The 21,507-nt window shown below is 35.5% G+C and overlaps 1 protein-coding gene across 2 annotated transcripts; it reads right to left on the bottom strand.

The window, feature by feature from the left end:
• Positions 1-5,480: 5,480 nt before the first annotated feature.
• LOC127857953 (UDP-galactose transporter senju-like) lies at positions 5,481-20,156 on the bottom strand. Of its 2 annotated transcripts, none has more exons than XM_052394734.1 (6): positions 19,984-20,156; positions 16,474-16,591; positions 16,213-16,259; positions 14,751-14,890; positions 12,138-12,326; positions 5,481-10,164 (listed from the first exon to the last, which is right to left on the bottom strand). In XM_052394734.1, the coding sequence occupies exons 1-6, from the start codon at positions 20,066-20,068 to the stop codon at positions 9,664-9,666; spliced, it is 1,080 nt and encodes a 359-aa protein (XP_052250694.1). In that variant the 5' UTR covers positions 20,069-20,156; the 3' UTR covers positions 5,481-9,663. The 2 variants fall into 2 exon arrangements, with proteins under 2 accessions (XP_052250694.1, XP_052250695.1); XM_052394735.1 differs by lacking the exon at positions 19,984-20,156 and adding an exon at positions 19,879-19,903.
• Between the last annotated feature and the right edge of the window lie 1,351 nt (positions 20,157-21,507).

Below are 21,507 nucleotides of genomic sequence, written 5' to 3'. Positions count from 1 at the left end.
TTCTACACTGAACTTAGCCCAATGAAAGAAAAGGGGTTGCAGTCTTCAATTTCGTCAGAAGAAATGCAGTTAGGCGAGTCAATAATGTTTTTGCTAAAAAGATGGGCAGCAAGAGGACTACCATTGGTGCGAAGACGTGTATGTAAAATTTGAAGATTTCGCGGCCCATGGTAAAAATGTTTTGAACTACTGGAATATTCAGTGTTAGTATTTAACATATTTTTTAATGCGGCAATGGATTGGGCATTTTGAATATGACTTGGCTATTATTTTTTTAAGGAATTAAAACTGGCAATGGTTGATGGTACAAATGTGTTCTTACAGAATGATGTTTGGAAGTTGACGTTTTGAATTTCGCTACTATTTCTTAAAGAGTACGGGACAGACTGACCTACTGTGAGCGGGACAAGGTTAGCAAGGTAATCAGGAACATGCAAATTTTTCATTTTGTAAAACATAATGAGTTTGTGTTTATTTTGCCTAGATTCTAAACATTCTCAACCGATTTCTGATTGAAGTATTTCAATAGATATTAATTTTATTGTGCCAGTAGAAATTCTTGCTGCTTTGCGTTGAATTTTTTCGAGCTCATATTTTTCGGCCTGTGTGCAATTATCGAATAGGATGTCACCGTATTCGAGAATTGGGCGAATAAACGAGATGTAAATAGTTTCAAGGGATTGTCTATCTAGTTTAAATTTTAGTTTTCTCATTACGTTTATTCGTTTCCAACACTTTTCTTTTATATAATTAATGTGGTTTGACCAATTTAAATTTTCTGTCAGAATTACACATAAGTGTGTGTGGGAAGAAACCTTAATTAAAGACCTTAATTAAAGAATTAAAGACCTTTCTTAGTACATTAAAATTTAAAGGCTTCGTTTCAACCCTTAGATACTGATGAGCAGCAAACAGCATAAAACCTTAACATACTGTGAGTTACTCTCTGGTTTTATGCGATTTGCACATATGCATTTTTATTTACCCCTGAGTAGGAAAGGGTAAATCGGTTGTAGGTTTTATACGGTTAAAACATCGTCCGATTTCGAATAAGATCGTGTTTGCATCTAGCGAATAAGATCGTGTTGGCATCTAGTTCCAGGAAAGTCACTGAGCAATGTTCAGTTATCATCTAGGTATCGGGCAAAGCCTGTGCAGACATCGGACGGCCACGTGTACAGAAATCAGAATTTAAATGCGGCGGCATAGACTCGATTCTTCTTTCAGCGAATTCACTTTGCAATAATCTACAATCCTGCATGAGAAAGATCCTCTAGGTTAAAATCAAATCACAGGAGAGCCATCCAGACCTAGTTTGGTTCCCGCCGGTCTGAACTCTCCTTGTTTTCGAGGTAAGTCATCACCAACCGTTCAATGCCCACTTAAATTTGATCGAGCAAAAGATATATACGTATAAAGCATAGCGGTTGTTCGAATAAACTACCAATGCTTATATAAAACGAGATGTGTGTGCACTGTTATCCCCATATTTATGTTATAAAGATAACTTAGACAAAATAACAACAACATGTCTCTTTTTTTTGACGTCCTGAAGCATAAAAAATATTATGAAAATGGTATAATGAGAACCAGTTAATATAAAATAAAATTTGCAATCGCCATCATATTAAATGAATAGTGTTGGAATATCGAATACCTATCCTACTATAAATATGATTATATGATGAAAATTCCCTTTACGAAACTTGTTTGGACACCATATACAATTCATAATATACAATAAGACAATTGATTAAAATAAATAATACCCGGCGGTAAATCTGCGAGCAGTAGTTTTTACACACGAAATAAGTAGTAAAGAAAGAACTGTTTACCCTTACTTTGTTGTTGATGTATTACGTGTTACCCTAGTATAGTTCACACGGTGTCAACCAGTCCCTTACCTTAACATCGGTATTAAACACTCGTGCGCCTTTTCGGCATAGCTGTTTTACCCAGCTTTTCACCTTAAACGACCTCTACATAACGCCAGCAGGCACGAATTAATACATTCGAATATTTTGAAGGCTGATTCGAGAGAAATCCTCTGAAATTTAGCTGCATCACTGTGTCTGTGCGCAGCGTAACGGATGTAACAATGTTCATTGAACGGAATTCGGGACTACTCTCTGCATGTTCAAATAACACATAGACACAAATTGTTGCCCTGTTACAATTACGCATAAAAATCAATCTCGCAAAATTTCAGGGTCTGTACTCAGTCACTAAATCGTCAGGGAAAGACATAATAGACTATCGATTAACAAAGTTTTTCTTTAAAGATTAGAAAAAACAAACATTATCCGAAATAGTATAATGTCACGTCAAAAGATATCATTTAATTATCTTACCACAAATGTCTGCGTACTCGGTCAGCACGTCTGGAACTCGTTCCTGAACGCCTGAATATGCTACTCTGGTTTGCAAGTTTGCTGTATTTGCATTTTTGAAATCAATTTTATTTCAAAATACATTGTGCTAAAATATGCCATTTACAACTCGCAATGAGATTTGAAAAGACTTGTGTCAAGCGAAAATCGGTCTCATGCCGTAAGCGCCAATCAAAGCTATAGCTCACCCTGCCTGCGCATCTCTCAGTCTGGTCAGGAGATACATAATGAGACCATAAAACAATAAATGATTTTATACCGGACAGCACCGCCTCTGACTAGACTACACAAATGCACAGGTTGGGCTTGAGTTCCGCTGGCCGAAAAGCCATAAGACCCATATTCGCATGACGCGGCTTTAAATGTGTGATTTGAATGTTTAGAAAGAAAACTGCGTGTTAAACATTAACATACGATATACTTTGATGGTGTAGAAATAAACTCATAATAAGCCATATGAGGACACATATGATGTGAACTCCCGTTATAAAATTTGTGTCTACTAACACTAATGTGTGGTTTAACTATTATAACACACATTTCATGCGGTGAATATGCGACTTACAAGTCAAAACACACACACACAATAATTAAACTTTTGTTTTCAATTTAATTATTTTGAAACACAATTTCAAACTTTATTTCAAAGTCAGCATTTTCGCAACTCATGTTCAACGTGTTATAAATTGAGAACTGTGAATATAAACAAGCTTAACCTTATACTATTGTATTGTTATCCCCCGTGCAATTGAGAATACATGTGATATTGCCGTTACCTGTTGAGAACAAAAGAACGTTTACCAGACATATCAAATTTAACCCCGCTGTAGCAGCAAGCACTAGGTTACGAAACGGACGCGTGATAGTGTATTGCACTCTCGATATGACACTATACTTTTTTATCAGCAGTAGTTTTATTATGAATGACCTGTGCTGAGCAAAAATACCACGTGATTAAGACGCAGCAGATAGTGGACTATTTAAATCATTCATAAACATTCACTTTCGCGACACGTATATTTCTAGCATATTAATTGATTCTTTTCTATATACGCTCCGTTCAAAAATATTCCATTTAACACGGTATTCACATTATGTTTCCATTTTTTTAATGAATATAGTTGAAGAACTCAAACCTCTGGCATAAATTATACAACCCATTTACGGCGCGAATGCGGCAGTTATCAGGTTTATCATAGTTATGAAAACTGGCTTGAAAGGTATTAACCTTAGTTGTTCGCAAGCGAACAACTAAAAACTGCCACGCTCCCCTGGCGGCCGTGTTTTTCAACGGAACGGGACCATTGTCAATCTCGGCCGAGATGTTATTAGAAGAAATGTTCCTAGCAAATGTTAACGAGAATATTCATTCAGAGTAAAATAATATGCAAAATTCTGCTATTTTAAATTGCATGTCAGAGTTATGGAACTTGGTCAGTGAACTCACTCCACAATGACCCCAAATAATGGTTCAATTGAATACCTGTAGTAGAAGCAGTGATACGGAGATGTTTCACATTGACCTTTGCAAAAACGTGCAGTAAAAAAGGGGCATAATTTTTCTTAAGTGCAGGTCACAGCTTTGGAACTTGGTCAGGGACGCTCAATTGGTCATTGTCAGCTCGTGTACTTATTAAATGTACCTTGCGAACGCTTAAGCATACTTAAAAGTACCCTGGATACAGAAAATATATTAGAACGTACCCGCGAATTCCGACCCTCAATATGTCACTGGCTGCTATATTTTTCAAATTATTTATGTTCCTTTCTTGTCAATATTTTGTAAAATGACCTATATATAATCGAAACTCCTACTCGAAAAGCATGTTGAGGAAGGTTTTGATCAAATAAAATTTTGTTTCGTATTCAGTATCCCGTTTTACGACATCGGATTTTGGGCAAGAATAAAACTCGGGTACAGCTGACTTTTCCGTATACGTTTTGGTATGTTGTCCGTACCCGGTATACTTAATAGTACACGGGGTACATCTAAGTGGTACCCGAGCAAACAATGACTAATCGAGCTTCAGTAACCTCACACGAAGACCTCAAACACATGCGTAGAGTTTTCTAAATAGGTAAGGTAAAAGTGACATTCAGATGTTAATAGTTGAAATAAAAAAATGCATTATAAATGATGCAGTTTTAAGGCTGAAGAATCTGTTTTATGACAACATTTTAACTTTGAACTAAAAGTGTGACCTGGACCTGAAATGGGTGTTACATATTAATTTTACTTTATATTGTGTGCAATCAGTTGTTGGTAAAGTTATAAAATTGCATGATTGTAAGTTACAAGTGTGGTTTTAGCCCCCTGAGTGAGAGAGATGCTACCTGTACACGTTCCGCGCCATCTGCTGTTTGAAGTAATTTGAGATATTATTTTAAACAAGAGCTGTCACCATAGGATGACTTATGCCCCCTTTAAACGCTTGATAGAAGTTATGATCTTTTATTGAAAACTAAACGTGGACCCTAAGTTCAAGGTCACAGGGGTCAATGTGTGCGTATGGAAAGGCCTTGTCCATATACACATGCATGACAAATATGAAATTGCTATCTGAAGCGCCATAGGAGTTATGAGCATTTTTCGAAACCTAAACGCAAAGTGTGACGGACAGACGGACGGACAGTCCGATCACCATATACCCTCCTTTGGAGGCATAAAAAGCATGATGAGTAACAAAGTTAATTTTCAAACAAGATGTTGTATGGGTAAATTTGAAATTTTATCTCTAAAAGAAACATTGGCCTTTGAGGTAGAAAGACTCAAGATAGTTAACATTTGTATTAAGTTGTTTGAAAATTGAAAGACGAATTACCAAGTAGTGGTCAGGATATTCTTAGTCCAGAGACATGCACTAACACCTGCACCCTCCTACTCTTGACCATTGTGACCTATGACCTTCTTAGTCCAGAGACATGCACTAACACCTGCACCCTCCTACTCTTGACCATTGTGACCTATGACATTCTTAGTCCAGAGACATGCACTAACACCTGCACCCTCCTACTCTTGACCATTGTGACCTATGACCTTCTAAGTTTGCTTTGACAGGCTTTCTGAAAGCAGACTCGACACTGAAAATATTCCATGTATAATGCAGTTTAATTTCGTTTTATTTCTAAATACAAAGTGTAAAAAGGAAATGCACAAATGATATTGAAAACAAAGGCATGCTCATGACACCACAGTACAGTTTGTCAATCGGTAACAAGGAAGAAGTAAAACAATGAATCAATAATGAGAAAAAAAATAATGTAATTGGCAGAAGCAAAATTTGCATACAAAATATATCATACGTGTACTGGATAGCAACACACATACATGACATGTGACAACGTTAATCAACAATACTGGATTATCAGACCGAATATTATAACATGACAACAGAAATGCATATGCTATTATTTACTTAATAACATGTCTGAATATTTTTCGAGAAAAATGATTGTGCAAGACAAATACTTTTATACACTCAGTGTTATCACAAAAGTAAACTTTAATAGTGAAAAATATGATACACAGACAGTACAGTCGAGTGACATACAAAAGCTGAAAAGACTGGAGATTGGCAACCTATGCGGACACACATAGATAGATTCAACATGGATTTACCAACAAAACTATTAAGACGAAATAAAATAGGTTAATAGAAATGTGTAATGTTTATGCATCCCAAGATAAACTGTCAAAGCAATGTGTCCTCGATAAAATGTCTCAATATATGAACACTTGTTAATTTAATGAACATAATGGTCAAACCTTTTAACTTGAACAAGACAATCCACATGTCCTAATTTACTTTCTACAATGTAGTGTTATTTGGTAAAGATGAGTCACAAGTAAAAGGTAACAAACTTGTTAAACTATTCATGTACTATTTTATCTCTCATCATTGTCCTAAATGAAAATCCCATACATGTATATCCACCCCTGTACACTTATATTATATCATTTAATGGTAGATACAAATGCATGCTCCGTTTAGGGCAATATTTACCCTGTGTCTGAAACAGCAAATAGAATTTATACCCGGTAAGATTCGCCTATTCGCTGATAATCGTTAAATGTTACAAAACTGAGTTTTAAACTCAATCACCATGGCATAGGTGCTTGATTTGAACAATAAACTAAGTTGTCAACTATGACTAGATTAGTTTTTGAAAAACTTGTACAGCAGATATTTGTTTGTTGAAATAACATCAACATGTAATAAATGTACATCTTTCAGGGTACAATACATTAAATATAGCCTGGCTTGAAGAGTAATGTGAACAAATGGTAAGAACAACTCTTCCCATGGTGAAATAATGTACTTTTTTTTTTACGAGCAATATTTGACAGTACATGTACAAATAATAACAAGAAACCATCGGAGACGGGTGATGCTCCCCAAAGGTTTTTTTGTCACAATATTGCACAGTAGTTTTGGGGACAAGAATTCAATTAATGGAAAATTTCAAAGGGCCATAACTCTGTGAAAAATCATCCGACCAGAACCGGCTGATAATATGAACATCTCCTCTTTATAGTGAAGCTTCCCATAAAGTTTCATTGAATTCCGGTCATTAGTTGCTGAGAAATAGCCCGGACAAGAATTGCACTATATGTACATTTAATGGAAAATTTCAAAGGGCCTTAACTCTGTGAAAAATAATCCGACCAGAACAGACTGATATTTTGCACATCACCTCTTGGTAGTGAAGCTTCCCATAAAGTTTCATTGAGTTCCGGTCATTAGTGGCTGAGAAATAGCCCTGACAAAAATTGTGCACAGACGGACAGGCACACGCACGGACAGACGAAGCGGCGACTATATGCTCCCCTCCAAAATGTTTGGGAGAGCATAAAAAGACAGCAACAAGAATAAGTTCTTTGTACATCTAAAAATATGCTTTTTTGGTAAAATACTGAAGTGACACTCATTTCAGTGAACAAACAATATAAATAACATACACAAACATAATAAAACATACAAACTCATGAGCAAAAAAACTACAAAAAATTAAATTAAATGAAACTAAAGTAGTTGTAGATGTAAGTCTTTTTGTTGGGGAAAAAATGAGTATCAAGCATGAGAAAAAACAAATAACATACACATACATAATAAAACACACAAACTCATGAGGAAAAAAAAACAGCAGAAAATTTAATTAGATTAAACTAAAGCAGTTGTAGATGTTAGTCTATGATATTGTTGGTGAAAAAATGAATATCAAGCTTGAGACCATAATGACTGCTAGCAAAAACACATTCTTAACGACAAAGCTGCTGTCTGTTTATTTAAGACTGTCAACAAAAATTGAAATAAGTCTTTAATTTAAAGATTGTTTTAAAATGTATTAAAATCTTATCCATTATATGGTTTTAAATATCAGAGTGATGTCCAAAACGGGAACACTTACAAGATTGAGGATTAAAGGGTAAAATTAACAAATATACAATCAAATAGATGGGGTAAAACTAATGTATTTTCCTTTATTTTCCCTCATTGCAAGAAGCCCAAGAATATGTACATGTAGGTTGTTTTCCTATAATCTTATTTGTAAATTTTAAATACTGCAAAACAGATATCGTGTCCGTCTAGCGATCAGGATGTGACAGGTTTGATCGCCATGTGGGAGCTTTCTTTAGATTTCCACAATAGACGCCAAGTACTGGTTTTTGTGCCAGGAAACAGACTCAAGAGCGTTTCAAATAAGTCTGAGGTTTTCTATGCATTAATCCAGCTAAAATAAATAGGTTTAAACTTAATACAGCAAAACATATACCGGGAGTTTCCCCCCCCCCCCCCCATCCCCTGGACTTCATGATTGTATTGTGGAACTGCCTTAAAGCAAAGAAAAAAAGACAGTTAATACTGTAGAAAAAATATGTGATTTTAAAAAAAGTACAATCAGTGTATTGTATAACACATTTGGATTTGGACATTTACTGGTATACAACTAAACAAAAGAACACACAACAATTTTACAACTGTCACTATTTCATCAGATGATATAAAACAGTTTTGTTCTACAGTTATTTAAAAATAGTATATAAATAAAAAAATAAAAAGTGTGCAAAACACAACGTTATAAAAAAATCTTAACACTAAACTACTACTGAACATGGCATTTAAAAAAAATCATATAACAGTTGCTTTCATATCAAAACGTAAAACATAAACACACACAATTATAGTATTCAAAATAAAAATGTTGTGCTATAGATCTTAGGGAAAAACTGATAATAAATATGAAATTGTTTCTAAAGCATGTGATCTATGTGACCCTCCATCCAATCAACCATAGCCACCAAAATTTTTGCCTGAGGAAAAAAACATTCAAAAATTTGCATATTCCCCCATAGTGCCCTCTATCCACCGCATAAGTACTCTTTTTGGTATTGAAGTATCAAGTTTTTAAAAAGTTTTCAATTATTTCAGTAACCGTAGTAATCAGATTATGTGCCCACAAAAAAGAATTAACATGCATATTATAAGATGCATAATTATTCCCTATACTACCCTCTATATAGATTACATATCAAAGTTTTATTTACCAAGCTAAAGTAGTTATCATAGGATCCAGATCGTGACTGACTGACCCGTTGTATACCTTAATATACTAAATAGATATACAAATGAAACTTTAACACATGCATTAATGTTCAAAAATAAATGTTTACCTGCAAACATTACCATTTCAAATGTGTTACGGAACTGCTAACAAAGTAATACTATAGGAATACACATTACTAGCAAATTAATCATCAGGTTTAATGTTGAAAGGCAAAACGAGGCTATTTTCAATGAAATTGTAGTGACTAAGCTAAAGCAGAATGGCAGGAGGGACCCCCTTCCATGTTTATGCCCCACCTTATTAAATGTGTAGCACCTGTTCAATGTTCATGTCTCACACTTCTGTGGCCTTTTACATATGTCAATGATATACTTACACAGCCAACTTGTTTTATTGGCTTTTGCCGATTTCATAGATTAACAAAGTAAACTTGATATTAGCATGCCATAATTCTCAATAAAGAATATACGTCATAGAATATGTACTGAGTGGATGACTTAGTATAAGTGCTTTGATGGAAACAGTGCATGAAGTCACATACAATGTTCAAAGTTTATCATCAATTGATTGTCCATCACCACCCCTCCTTTCCTTATTCAGCCCCTCTCCCCCCCCCCCGCTGACATTTATTAGTTTTGCTTAATCCCTAGCAAAAGGCTTAGTCTAGCAAAAATATGTAATGCTTATCAATGAAACTTCTCAGATATCAGACAGACTGGACAGGTTTTACTTTGCCATCACTCTTTTCCCCGTCTTGGTGAGCATGACCTACCTCATTCTTGGTTTGATTTACAACAGGGTGCTGGGCATACAAGAAAGTGGCCGCAGAAACAATAAGGATGGCTATAATGGTGTACACATCAATCGGTATGCCAAAAATCATCCAACATAGGACTGCAGTGAACATCAGTTCTAAGGCACTCGCAAAGGTCTTCAAAATTGAATTCAGCGAGCGCAAGAACAGGCTTACTACAATTCCTATGGCTGCATTGTTTACGATAATGCATATAACGTTCACTTGAAATATGGATGAAAGACTAGAAGAAGTAAACGCGTCGGAAAGATGTCCCTGGAAGCCAAGAATGATGACGTTGCAGACGATGGAGTCGACGTACATGAACACGTTCTGCATCATAATGTGGATGTCCGCGCCTCGGCCTTTTAGGAGATACTCGTTGTATACACCAGCGAAGCAGGAGCAAAAGACCTGAGGTGGAACAAAGTGATAGGAGTTCTATTAATTCGTATAATCATACATAACAATAATAGTACTTTGTGAATGAGATAAACTGCAAAATGTTCGTATGAAATACAAACAAATTGAAATTAATTGAACAAATCAAGAAGATTTTAGTGATTATGTATTAGAAACAGGAATTGTGCTCTAGATTACTTGTTAGATTGGTGCTATCCTCAAACCAGATCTCTTGATTAACACAAGTAGGTATGTTCTAAATCCAATAGGGATGAGATTTTGAAAAAAAAAGACAAAAGTCACAAGCTTGAATTGCATTGTCTTGGAAATTTCCAAAAGAACAATTTCAAAATGCAATTATATTTATGCACCACATGAAGTTTTTAAATTTGAGTAATTTTCTACACATGCAATATGAATCTAAACTATGACACAACACAGAAAAGGGACAAAATTGTCACAAAACCAGGTTTTCAATAAAAAAATGTCTGATAAAGGGAGACAACTGCAACTCCAAATGTGCATTGCTCCTGATTGTTCATCACAATTACCCCCCTTGTTTCAAAATCAATCTGTTTTTTCAACCCAGTGACCTAGTTTTTGACCCCGCATGACCCATATTCGATCTTGACCTAGATATTGTCTAGATACAACTTCTGACCAAATTTCGTAAAGATCGGATGGAAACTATTTGAATTAGAGAGCGGGCAAGCTTGTTCCGCCCACCAGCCAGCCCCATTTTCCAATCTAATAACCGGTTCCTTTATAAGTCTCAATTGTCAATGATACACATTTTGTCAAAAGAACATGTGCAAAATAGCCAAAAGTCATTAACAGGGTGCAGGATCACATGACTTTGTTGGGTTCCCTATTAAACATTGATGGTTGAAACACACCGGTAAGTGGAGCTTTTTTCAAATAATTTTTTAAAACAAATTTTCTTAGGAATTTCAACTAGTGCATAAAAGTCAGAATTTTATGCTGCTTATGGCAATGTAAAAAACATAGGATTTACATATTTGATAAGCCAGTGTTCTTGTTCAAATATTCGTTTTTTACTACACGAATATGCTGCACGCAACGTAAAATTTTGTCACCGATTTCAGACGTATTTAAGAATTTATTCTCATGCCTTAAGATATCGGCACAAACTTTTATGCCTGAAAGATTTTTGCAAATGTATTTCAATAACTTGTGATATTTGAAAAATAAAGCTCCTAACGGTATGTTTCTGTCCAGCCCGTGTGTAACCCCATGAAAACCTCGTTTATTCTGCACCCTGATTAAGCCCTGATATATCAATAAGATTTGGCTCCAGCTTGACATGCTGGAGATGTTGTAGTGATGAGGTTTCACAATCAATACAATCAGTGTTTTTAAGTTCATACGTAAAATTGCAGGATTTACAGTGAATTTGCACTGAATGGCAATGATTTCAGCAAATTTAGCGATGAAATTTTGACTGGGTAACCTTATAATCACGATGACTGATGGCACACAATTAAAATAGCTCAATCTGATCTAGTGCCACAAGCAAAATGACTTTGTACTTTAAAGGGACCTTTTCACAGATTTTGGCCAGTATTAAAGTTTGTCATTGAATGTTTTATATAGATACATGTAAACTTGGATATAAAGCTCCAGTAAAAAAAGGATAAAATTAAAGAAAGAAAAAGAGTTACCCTAACTGGGCTCAAACCACTGACCCCTGGAGTAAGAGTCTATCGCTTAGACCACTCAGACATCCGTGCTCACACAATGAGTGATGCATTTTATACTTTATATAAGTAATCCTCGTAGTATCACAAAATATATCAACAACAACAGAACTCTCCAAATTTTTCAATCATATCGCGTTTCAACACTTTATAAGTTTCTGGTTTTTAAATCATCAAAAGATGCATATAATGGATATTTTAGAGCATGGTATATGTTCAGTATTACTGTTTCCTCACAAATATCATAAGTTATTTTTAGTTCCATACCTGCACCATAATCAGAAACAGATGGAAATCAAAGAAAGATTTGGTGACCAATTCCTCAGCTGGCTTGGCACTGGTGTTGGTGGTTGCCGTGGATACCATAGTTCTCCCATACTCCTTCACCACGCAGCCAAAGGTGAGAAAGATAAGGGACACCCATTGTATGCGACTGAGCTGTTTGCTGAAGACGATCTGGAAGATTGGAATTTAACAAAAATATAATATATATTACATTTTGGTCTAAACACAATAAAGATCTAATATTAACTGGGATTGCAATAATGGCTAAGCCATTATTGGTTTTCTTTCTTGAAGAGCACATTTGATGTAAATGGGTGGCACATTTTGTCATTTGTCTATTTTTCAATGTTGTACAAATAGAAGCAAATGTTGATTTTTCCCCATATATGATAGGAAATGCCAATTGGGAAACACAATTTGCTCACCCCATATACTAGTAATATTGTATATAAATGCCAGTTGTTTTAAATAAAATTTAAATAATGAACTGCAAGTATTTCATTAAAAACAAATACTGTTACAATGTGTTTCAAAATTTAAGATGAACTTGGAATTATGTATTGCTACAAGAGTGATGTTCAAATGCAGGACATATTGACATCATTAACACACAATTAGATTAAATGATCTGTCAATATCTGGAATTTAAGACGCTGTATCTCAGCCAATAAGATTGTTCCCTTCAGACAACATACATGTATGTCATTTGTCTTGAGTTACAATTTAGAAATATGAATATCAATGTTTTGAGTTATATCTTCCTTAAATACATAAGTAGTTTTCTTTTGTATGTAGATTCAAGTTTCCTACATATAGATAATAAATTGAGAAAACATGGAAAATGAGTTTTATAAGTCCACCTTTTTTAAATCATGAAAGCAAAGCTGAACAGATGAGACAGGGAATTAGTACTGGTCATTCTCAATTTCAAATTTAAAGGATTTCATTTTGATAAGAGCAAAATTAATTATAATTGAGCCACTCTATGAGAAAACATGACTTAACACAAGTGCGTAGAGGGTCGTCTCTAGTGTTTTTCCCAGGAGGGCAAAGTGGCATGGCGCATTACTTTCAAAAAGGGCATTTTAGCGCGCAGTTTAGGCAAAAAAGGGCAAAAACGTTCCCTGAATACCTGAATTACGGGGCAACATGTAATCGCATCTAAAGCAGTTGTGGAAAAATAACATATAAACAAGCACATTTAATGGTAATTGATGTATTTAACTTACTATGATTTATATTAATATATTTACCTTGCAATGTACATTTAAGTTCCATGCTGTTTCAATAAACTGTACAGCACGACAAACATAATAAAGCAATATATGCATATGAATCTGATTATACACAGATCCACTAACATATAAATGAAACCATGTTTGTCTTATCCCGTTTTGATATTCTAACAATAATCTTGCCAGATGTTTAAAATAACATTGCGAGTAAATTGATCGATAACAATATGCAAGCACTCGTTTCCGTGACATACATCCACCAAGTAGATTACAAATAAATAATTAATGTTGTTGCTATCTAAAACATTTTTATGCATCGTTAATTATCACAGACATTTCATTAATTCCTTCTTAATGTATAATCTCCATCGTGAATTGGATCGTTTACGACGTTATTTGCCATTTTTGCCGAGTGGCAATATAATTCTGTACAGTCCGCCATGTTGTTCAAATGTCAAAAGATGTAAGCGACAGGTGCGCATAGCAGCGTTAAATCGTATATGCGATTCGCATTTTGTTAAATTGGTATACGTCTCAGTAATTATTTCAATAATAAGATCTCATTATCTTAAAGACGAAAGCGATAAAGAATAAATTTGTTTGTGTTTTTAAATGTAATTATGCGTAAAAATATATGTTTTGATATAACTGAATAATGCATGCAATGCACAATTGCCACAAGAATAACATCGAGTTTTTCATCATAAGTCTCCAAAGTAACGATTTTATCGTGGAGGAGTACACATTGTCGACTGAAAAGTGCGCTTGGTATAACATAGCCTCTGGCATTATCGATTAATTATGACACGGGGTTATTCACGCATGACTAATTCACAGCTTTGGAGCAGTCTACCTATAAATCGAGCACTGTAATAGATTAAATCTGCTCAAATATAGTCGATTAGACGTTGACGTCTCTCGAGTAAATCAAGCACAGTCGGAGCGTCACAGACAATCAAGGACGCTGATTTTGCGGACCAAGTTAGATCCTAAGAAGATAAAGATGTTATCGATAAGGGCGCGTGGCGAAATTTGCCTTTGAAAAGAAGGGCGCGTGACGAAATTTGCCTTTGAAAAGGGCAGCGTGGCAATCTGGGAGGGCGGGGTGGCTTTTCGCCACGCTGAAATGGCCTGGGAAAAACACTAGTCCCAGAAAAGAATGTGCAGTCAGCAATGGCAAATCAGGGACAGCACTTTCAGCCTAATTGAATATTTTCTGTAAAGCAATTCACTTTTTAACAAAAATGCATGCTTAGCGCGCTGTTTTTTCCCTGATTAGCCTGTGCAGACTTTATGCACAGCTCAATTTAAGTTCTAACATTTCTAGTTGGTTGCCCAACTATAACTACTGAAGCATTACCTGGAACACGACCCCGGTAACGACAACCCGGAGCTGCAGTAAGAGATAGTATGTGGTTGGGTCGTAGTTCGCAAGGTTCTCAAACTGCAGGTTGTTATACAGGCAGTAGAGACCGGCTGGTACAAAGTAGTAGAGCAAAGCTGCAATATTTTAACAACCAACATAATAAACTTGGTTTAGAAAGAGGAATGAATATTTGTGGCAGGAACCACGTATATCGAAATTTTAACTTGCTTAATAAAAGGAAAGAACAAGGAATATGACACAAACAACTACTAAGTGTAAAAAAAAGTGCTTTCAAACCTGAAAAATGTTAAGACGATATCATATTGAGATTTTCCTCAACTATGCCCACATACTACTTCAATCTTTTGAGAGTTACCTCAGCCATTGAGCTAGAATGGTCTTGTGCTCCGCCACATGGTGATTATTGGTGGCAAGTTATCTTAATATCTTAAAATTGCATGAACTATGATCAAATTCAATTAACACAATGTTAAATGTTTATAGGTCCCCGTGATGTAATGGTTATGGTGTCCACCTAGTGACCCGGAGATCTAGAGTTCAATCCCCACTGTCGGAGCATTCTTTAAATCTCCCCGAAAGACACTAAGTACTGGTTCTAGGTCCAGGAAACAGACTCGAGAGCATTTCAATAAGCCTGAGGCTTTGGATGCAATTGAGCAAAAATAAATAGGTTTAAACTAACACAATGTTCAATTGTATATTAAATTGTATATTGTCCAAGTTTGACCATTTATCTTCAAGCGTGACCATGGCATTGGAGCTATGGACACATCTTAGGGGTGTGAAAGCAGTCTCCACATGTATCATTTTGTGCCCAAAAATATACATTTTTTAGTTTAATGATAAATGATGCAGTTACAGTCCTGACAGGAGTAATCATGAACAAATTAGACATTTGACCACTTAGAAGTGTGATTTGACCTTTGAGATGTGTACAAAGGTGTTTGGGAACTTGGGAAGACATAAATCTCTTCAATTGTAGTCATTCATTTAAAAAGATGAAGTTGGAGTTTGGAAAAGATTGGGCAGATGCACAATGAACCACCATTGTCACACTGAGCTGTCACAACAAAATTTGTGCTCACTAAAACTTCATGAAACAATTCTAATCCTGAGAACTACATGCACGTATTTGAGTTATGATTAATAGCTTCCTGAACTTTACTAAGGCACACATGGGTAAAAGATCTGACTCATGCTACAGTGGGTCTTATGTCATATGCTGCCAGTGTAGCTCCACACCAGTCTGCCCAGTCATGCTGGCTGGTCTGGAGCTACCCTGGCTGCTTCAAAGTTATGCAAGGTTTTGTTTTCTCATTAGCACACTTGATGGGGTCACAGTGGCTCCTGACCAGACTGGGTGAATAGCAGTTTGTTTAACTTGTGTGTATGTGTTCTTAACAAGCATTTTTCAAAGAAAAAAGTACCAACTTACTGCTTTTGTTTGCCTTAAATTCTTCAATAAATGCAGACACAGGCTTCCTGTAAAAAGAATAAAAAACATAACAAAAATCAACATGAAATATGACCCTTTAACTTAAAGATACCTTACATGGCTCCTAGGTTAAAATACTCTTTACTTTTTAATGGATGGAAGTAAATTAAGGCCTATTATAAGAAATATTGCAGCTGAAAAGCAGAAAGTGAAAGATTCAAAGAATGACACATTTGAAGTGATCTAGTTTATTGTTCATACTCTTTCAGGTAAACGGCAACTGCGATCACAAGTTTCAGGCATTCAGTCAGCAGCACAACGGTCACTGTATTGTAGCTGTAGGTTTTGCTTCCATTTTTCGACAGAGTAACCAAGATCCCTTAAGATAATAAATAAAGGAAATGTATTGGTCAGAATACAAGATTTACACAAATTGATTTTATTTCATAACTGTTTAAAACATGAGGCAGCAAATTTTTTTCCTGTTTATAAAGTTCCCGAAAAAGGCCCCTTACCCAATCGTAAAAACCTATAGATTTCCAAATTTCTGTCATAAAATAACTCAATTGGAAATCTCCCCTCAAAATTTTTTTTGTTAAATAAAATGAAACATTTAGTTAGTTTCCCTGTGCACCACTATGTCTTGAACCTAACTTAACTATACATTGATAACTTGACAATACTAAGTTAAAAAATTTAAAGTATTTGTGATCAAAAACAAAATACACCAATTTTCCAATGAGCAAACTTCCCGACCCGAATTTTCCAAATTTCAGCGTTAAATTTAATAAAAATGCTATGTAAATTGTTTCCCCATCGGTTATTACAGTTGCCAATGTATTTTACTATTGGCATATTGCTTTGTAATAATCATAGCATCAATCTAGATGATAATTTTCCCATCAAAAACTAGAAAACATGTCAATGATCATGACAATTATTGTAACAGCAAATGAATCAAAACTCCTAAGAATTGCAAAACATGACCTGTTGTGCATTTAGAGAAGTGGACTCGTTAAGAGGCTACACTTGTTTTGTATCCCTAAGTGGTCAGATGCACTGTCTCTCTCTATATTTGTCTTGTTCTAAGAAAACTGGGCATAATGCATGTGCGTAAAGTGTCGTCCCAGTCCGAACAGGCTAATCAGGGACGACACTGTACGCTTAAACTAGATTTTCAGTAAAAAGGGACTTCCTTTAAATGAAAAATACCATTAAAGCGTAAAGTGTTGTCCCTGATAAGCCTGTGCGGACTGCACAGGCTAATATGGGACGACACTTTACGCACATGCATTTTGCCCAATTTTCACAGAAAAAGACTCCACAGGAGAAATTCTATCAATATAGCTAATCTAATGGCTAAATAAACAAATTTTATACCCCTATATAGTATAAAGACTACAGGAATGCAACGCAGCAGACCCTGGACCCGCCCATTTTCCAGTAAACAAGGGAAATTACTGGAAAAACAGGGTACCCTACATCGACCCATGGTATAATAATCAAAAGGCCGGTGAAAGAAACTACGAACACTGCTTACCGTGAACTACCTTCCTCTTAATTCACAATTTTTCAACACTTTCCGTTCATCGTCGGATCCATTGCGTGTTGTTGTTGTTTTTAGGCTAGATTGCACTCTACCGGTACGCAGTTGTTTACCACCATCGACAAAGCTGGGGTTTGGGGGCGGTAGCTCCCGATACTAAGGAAATATATAGAATAAAAAGGATTTTTAGGTGTTGCGTTAGGTGTTAGGTATTGGGCGCTTAGCAACGATACAATTTTACGCTTTTCCATTCTTTTTTACGTACCGGTAACGTGCAATCGTCCCGTTTTTTATTCCCATTGTAATATTTATACATATATCACAGTGTGTCGTCATACATGTTTAGGGGGTGGTCTATTTTTATTATTTAGCCATTACATTAACTTTATGAATAGAATTTCAAACTCCTGCATCAATATACATGTACTGTTTAGTGGCTATAAACGCTTTGTTAGACAGGATATACTCTATATGTTGATGATGCATTATGTACACGAATACGAGTACTAGTATGTTCGCAAAGTATTTGTGTGTATAGTAATCATTAAAGCTGTGGTGATATTTACTAAGGGTGTTCGTTATTATTTACTTAAAAATAACTATATCATTTCCCAGTCACTAATCATCAAATTCGTGACATATCATAGGGTAAGTTAATACAGTCAAGTTAGATGTGCCAAGCCGGAGTGGTCTATGAAGACATCCATGTGACTAGTGGCGGAAGGTCGGTGGTTCTAGTAGACTACCAAGGTCGCAGCCAGTCCGAGTCCAAAAGTTGGGCCATTTATATGGTATGCCAAATGTGAAAATCAGGCACCCATATAAGAAAATGAGGCCTCTCTTGTCTAAAAAGGAAGCTATTCATATTCTTGGAAGCGCTAAAAAAGGTGGCTATTCTCGCCCCCCCCCTCCTCCCCGGAATTGAGTCATAGAGTGTGATCCAATTATGGCATATCTTTGTGTTTCACACAGAAGTGGTCAGTTTTACACCTAACTTGACATAAAACACTTAGAAAACATACCATATCGCTATGCTCAGATGACTGGCCATGATAAAATACCACTCGCTAGGAAATTTTCCAATTTTCAAATTTCCCGCTTCATGATCATTGGGTTACGTGTCTTTTGTTTACGTCAATACATCAACAACAATATCTTCAAATAAAATAAACATTTTAATTAACTGACAAATAAAAACAACACATTCTATTAATTTATAGGAATATTTATTATAATATATAAAATTAAGAATATATTTCTTGTTGTTTTTGTTATCGAAGTGAAAGTACATGGCAGATTCGCAGTGAATAAAAAACGGGACGATTGCATGTTACCGGTACGTAAAAAAGAATGGAAAAGCGTATAATTGTATCGTTGCTAAGCGCCCAATACCTAACACCTAACACAATACCAAATAATCCTTTTTATCCTATATATTTCCTTAGTATCGGGAGCTACCGCCCCCAAACCCCCGCTTTGTTGATAGTTGTAAACGACTGCGTACCGGTAGAGTGCAATCTAGCCTAAAAAACAACAACACGCAATGGATCCGACCATGAGCGGAAAGTGTTGAATAATTGTGAATTATGAGAAAGGTAGTTCACGGTAAACAGTGTTCCTAGTTTATTTCACCGGTCTTTTGATTATTATACCATGAGTCGATGTAGGGTACCCTGTTTTTCCAGTAATTTCCCTTGTTTACTGGAAAATGGGCAGGCCCGGGGTCTGCTGCGTTGCATTCCTGTAGTCTTTATACTATATTGGGGTATATTTTTTTTATTTAGCCATTAGATTAGCTATATTGATAGAATTTCAAACTCCTGTGAAGACACATATAGTTCATTTCCTCTCCTGTAATATCAATCACAAATATGCATCTTATGGTTATTTCCTATATCCTGCGTGTGTCCACATAAATTTGGTGCATTTATCTGCCAAATAAGTTGAACAATGAAGTTCTAAGGAGGTTTATTATGGTACTGGGCTTTTGTCAATATTTCGTCGCAAAAACCCTATTTTGAGTGTCGAGTTGCATTTTCTTATGAGTTGCTTGATATATCTTTTTAAATACAATTATGGGAGAATATTTTTTAAATCTTAATTAAGCTGTTGTTACCTACCCATACATGCTCAAAGCATTCAACAACAACTAGGGGCGTGATTATTAAGTTGGACATTGATGACACTTTGACAGATCGCGAAAATATGTGACACACGATACCGACCTTGATTAATAAAAAGTCCCATGTACGAAATGAAATAAACAAAACTCAGTTTTGTTGGAAATAAATCCTTAGAACACCAGGCCATTTTTTGTGGATGTTTGATTTCAAAAACGAAGAAATTAAAGCATTTGTTTGGAGTGAGAACGTTACAGAGATTAATGGTAACATACAGCTGTCGTTGTCGGCAAGGCGAAACGCCACTAAGTTTTTGTTTAATCACATGTTTGTTTTAACTAGATGAACTGATTTCAATTAATTGAAACAATTTTACTTATTTGAAACTATTTGACTTGTACTTTGTTATGTAGCAAAAGATAGACATACACAACTTAGCTGTGAAAATTGGCTTTTTAAAACCTTACTGCGTGTGCACAGGTGGTTAGCGTGTGGCTATATTATTAATTAGTGAAAACATCATTTTGAATGATAAATAATCATATTATAACGAAAAATTAACTTTTCTGAAAAAAAATATTTCACTATCAAATATATATATAACAAGGTATGCAACTCAAAATCAGCCCAAAACGGGGTGCATCGCTTTGAACAGCAATATCTCCATCAATTTTGCAGCGATTTTCACGATTTCGGTCTTATTCAACGCAGAAATGAATTTCCTTTCTGGAAATGTATATGTCTTGCAATATTTTTACAAATGCTGGTTCAACTTTTAAGAAATAACACGATACACAACACGCATGACCCAGTTGACAGTGATCATGCTGTCTTTAAGACTGAAATCTTCACGGAGTAAAGGGCAACTTCCCTATAAAGTTCATGTAGTTCGATACCATAATTCAATAAAACGTATGAAAAAACATTATTACCGTTCTTGTCGTTACATTCTGCATCAAGACTAACTGTCCAGCGCCGTTTGAAACCTTTGTTTACATACATTTCAACTAACTGACATTTTAAACATACGAGTGATTTCATTGGTCCAATGCGGAGGTGTGTCTTTACAACTGGAGATTTCATTCATAAAGAATACATGATCACTGTCAACTGGGTCATGCGTGTTGTGTATCGTGTTATTTCTTAAAAGTTGACCCAGCATTTGTAAAAATATTGCAAGACATATACATTTCCAGAAAGGAAATTCATTTCTGCGTTGAATAAGACCAAGATCGTGAAAATCGCTGCAAAATTGATGAAGATATGGCTGTTCAAAGCGATGCACCCCGTTTTGGGCTGATTTTGAGTTGCATACCTTGTTATATATATATTTGATAGTGAAATATTTTTTTTCAGAAAAGTTAATTTTTCGTTATTATATGATTATTTATCATTCAAAATGATGTTTTCACTAATTAATAGCATAGCCACACGCTAACCACCTGTGTGCGTGTGCGGCTTCTAACTTCATTGCACGCGATGAAACAAAGGGTTATAAACGTCCTTTGATGATCTAAATGTAAAAATTGTAAGACGCTTTGTTTCTAAAATTCCTTGATAAAGACGAGATTTTCTTGACAATCGCCTTGGTTTCATTTCATCGTGCCTTAGAAAGTTACGGCTTTTGCG

This window comes from Dreissena polymorpha, chromosome 14 (assembly GCF_020536995.1).
Source record: "Dreissena polymorpha isolate Duluth1 chromosome 14, UMN_Dpol_1.0, whole genome shotgun sequence".
NCBI classification, from domain to species: Eukaryota; Metazoa; Mollusca; class Bivalvia; order Myida; family Dreissenidae; genus Dreissena; species Dreissena polymorpha.
This window is presented reverse-complemented; position numbering and strand designations above follow the sequence as displayed.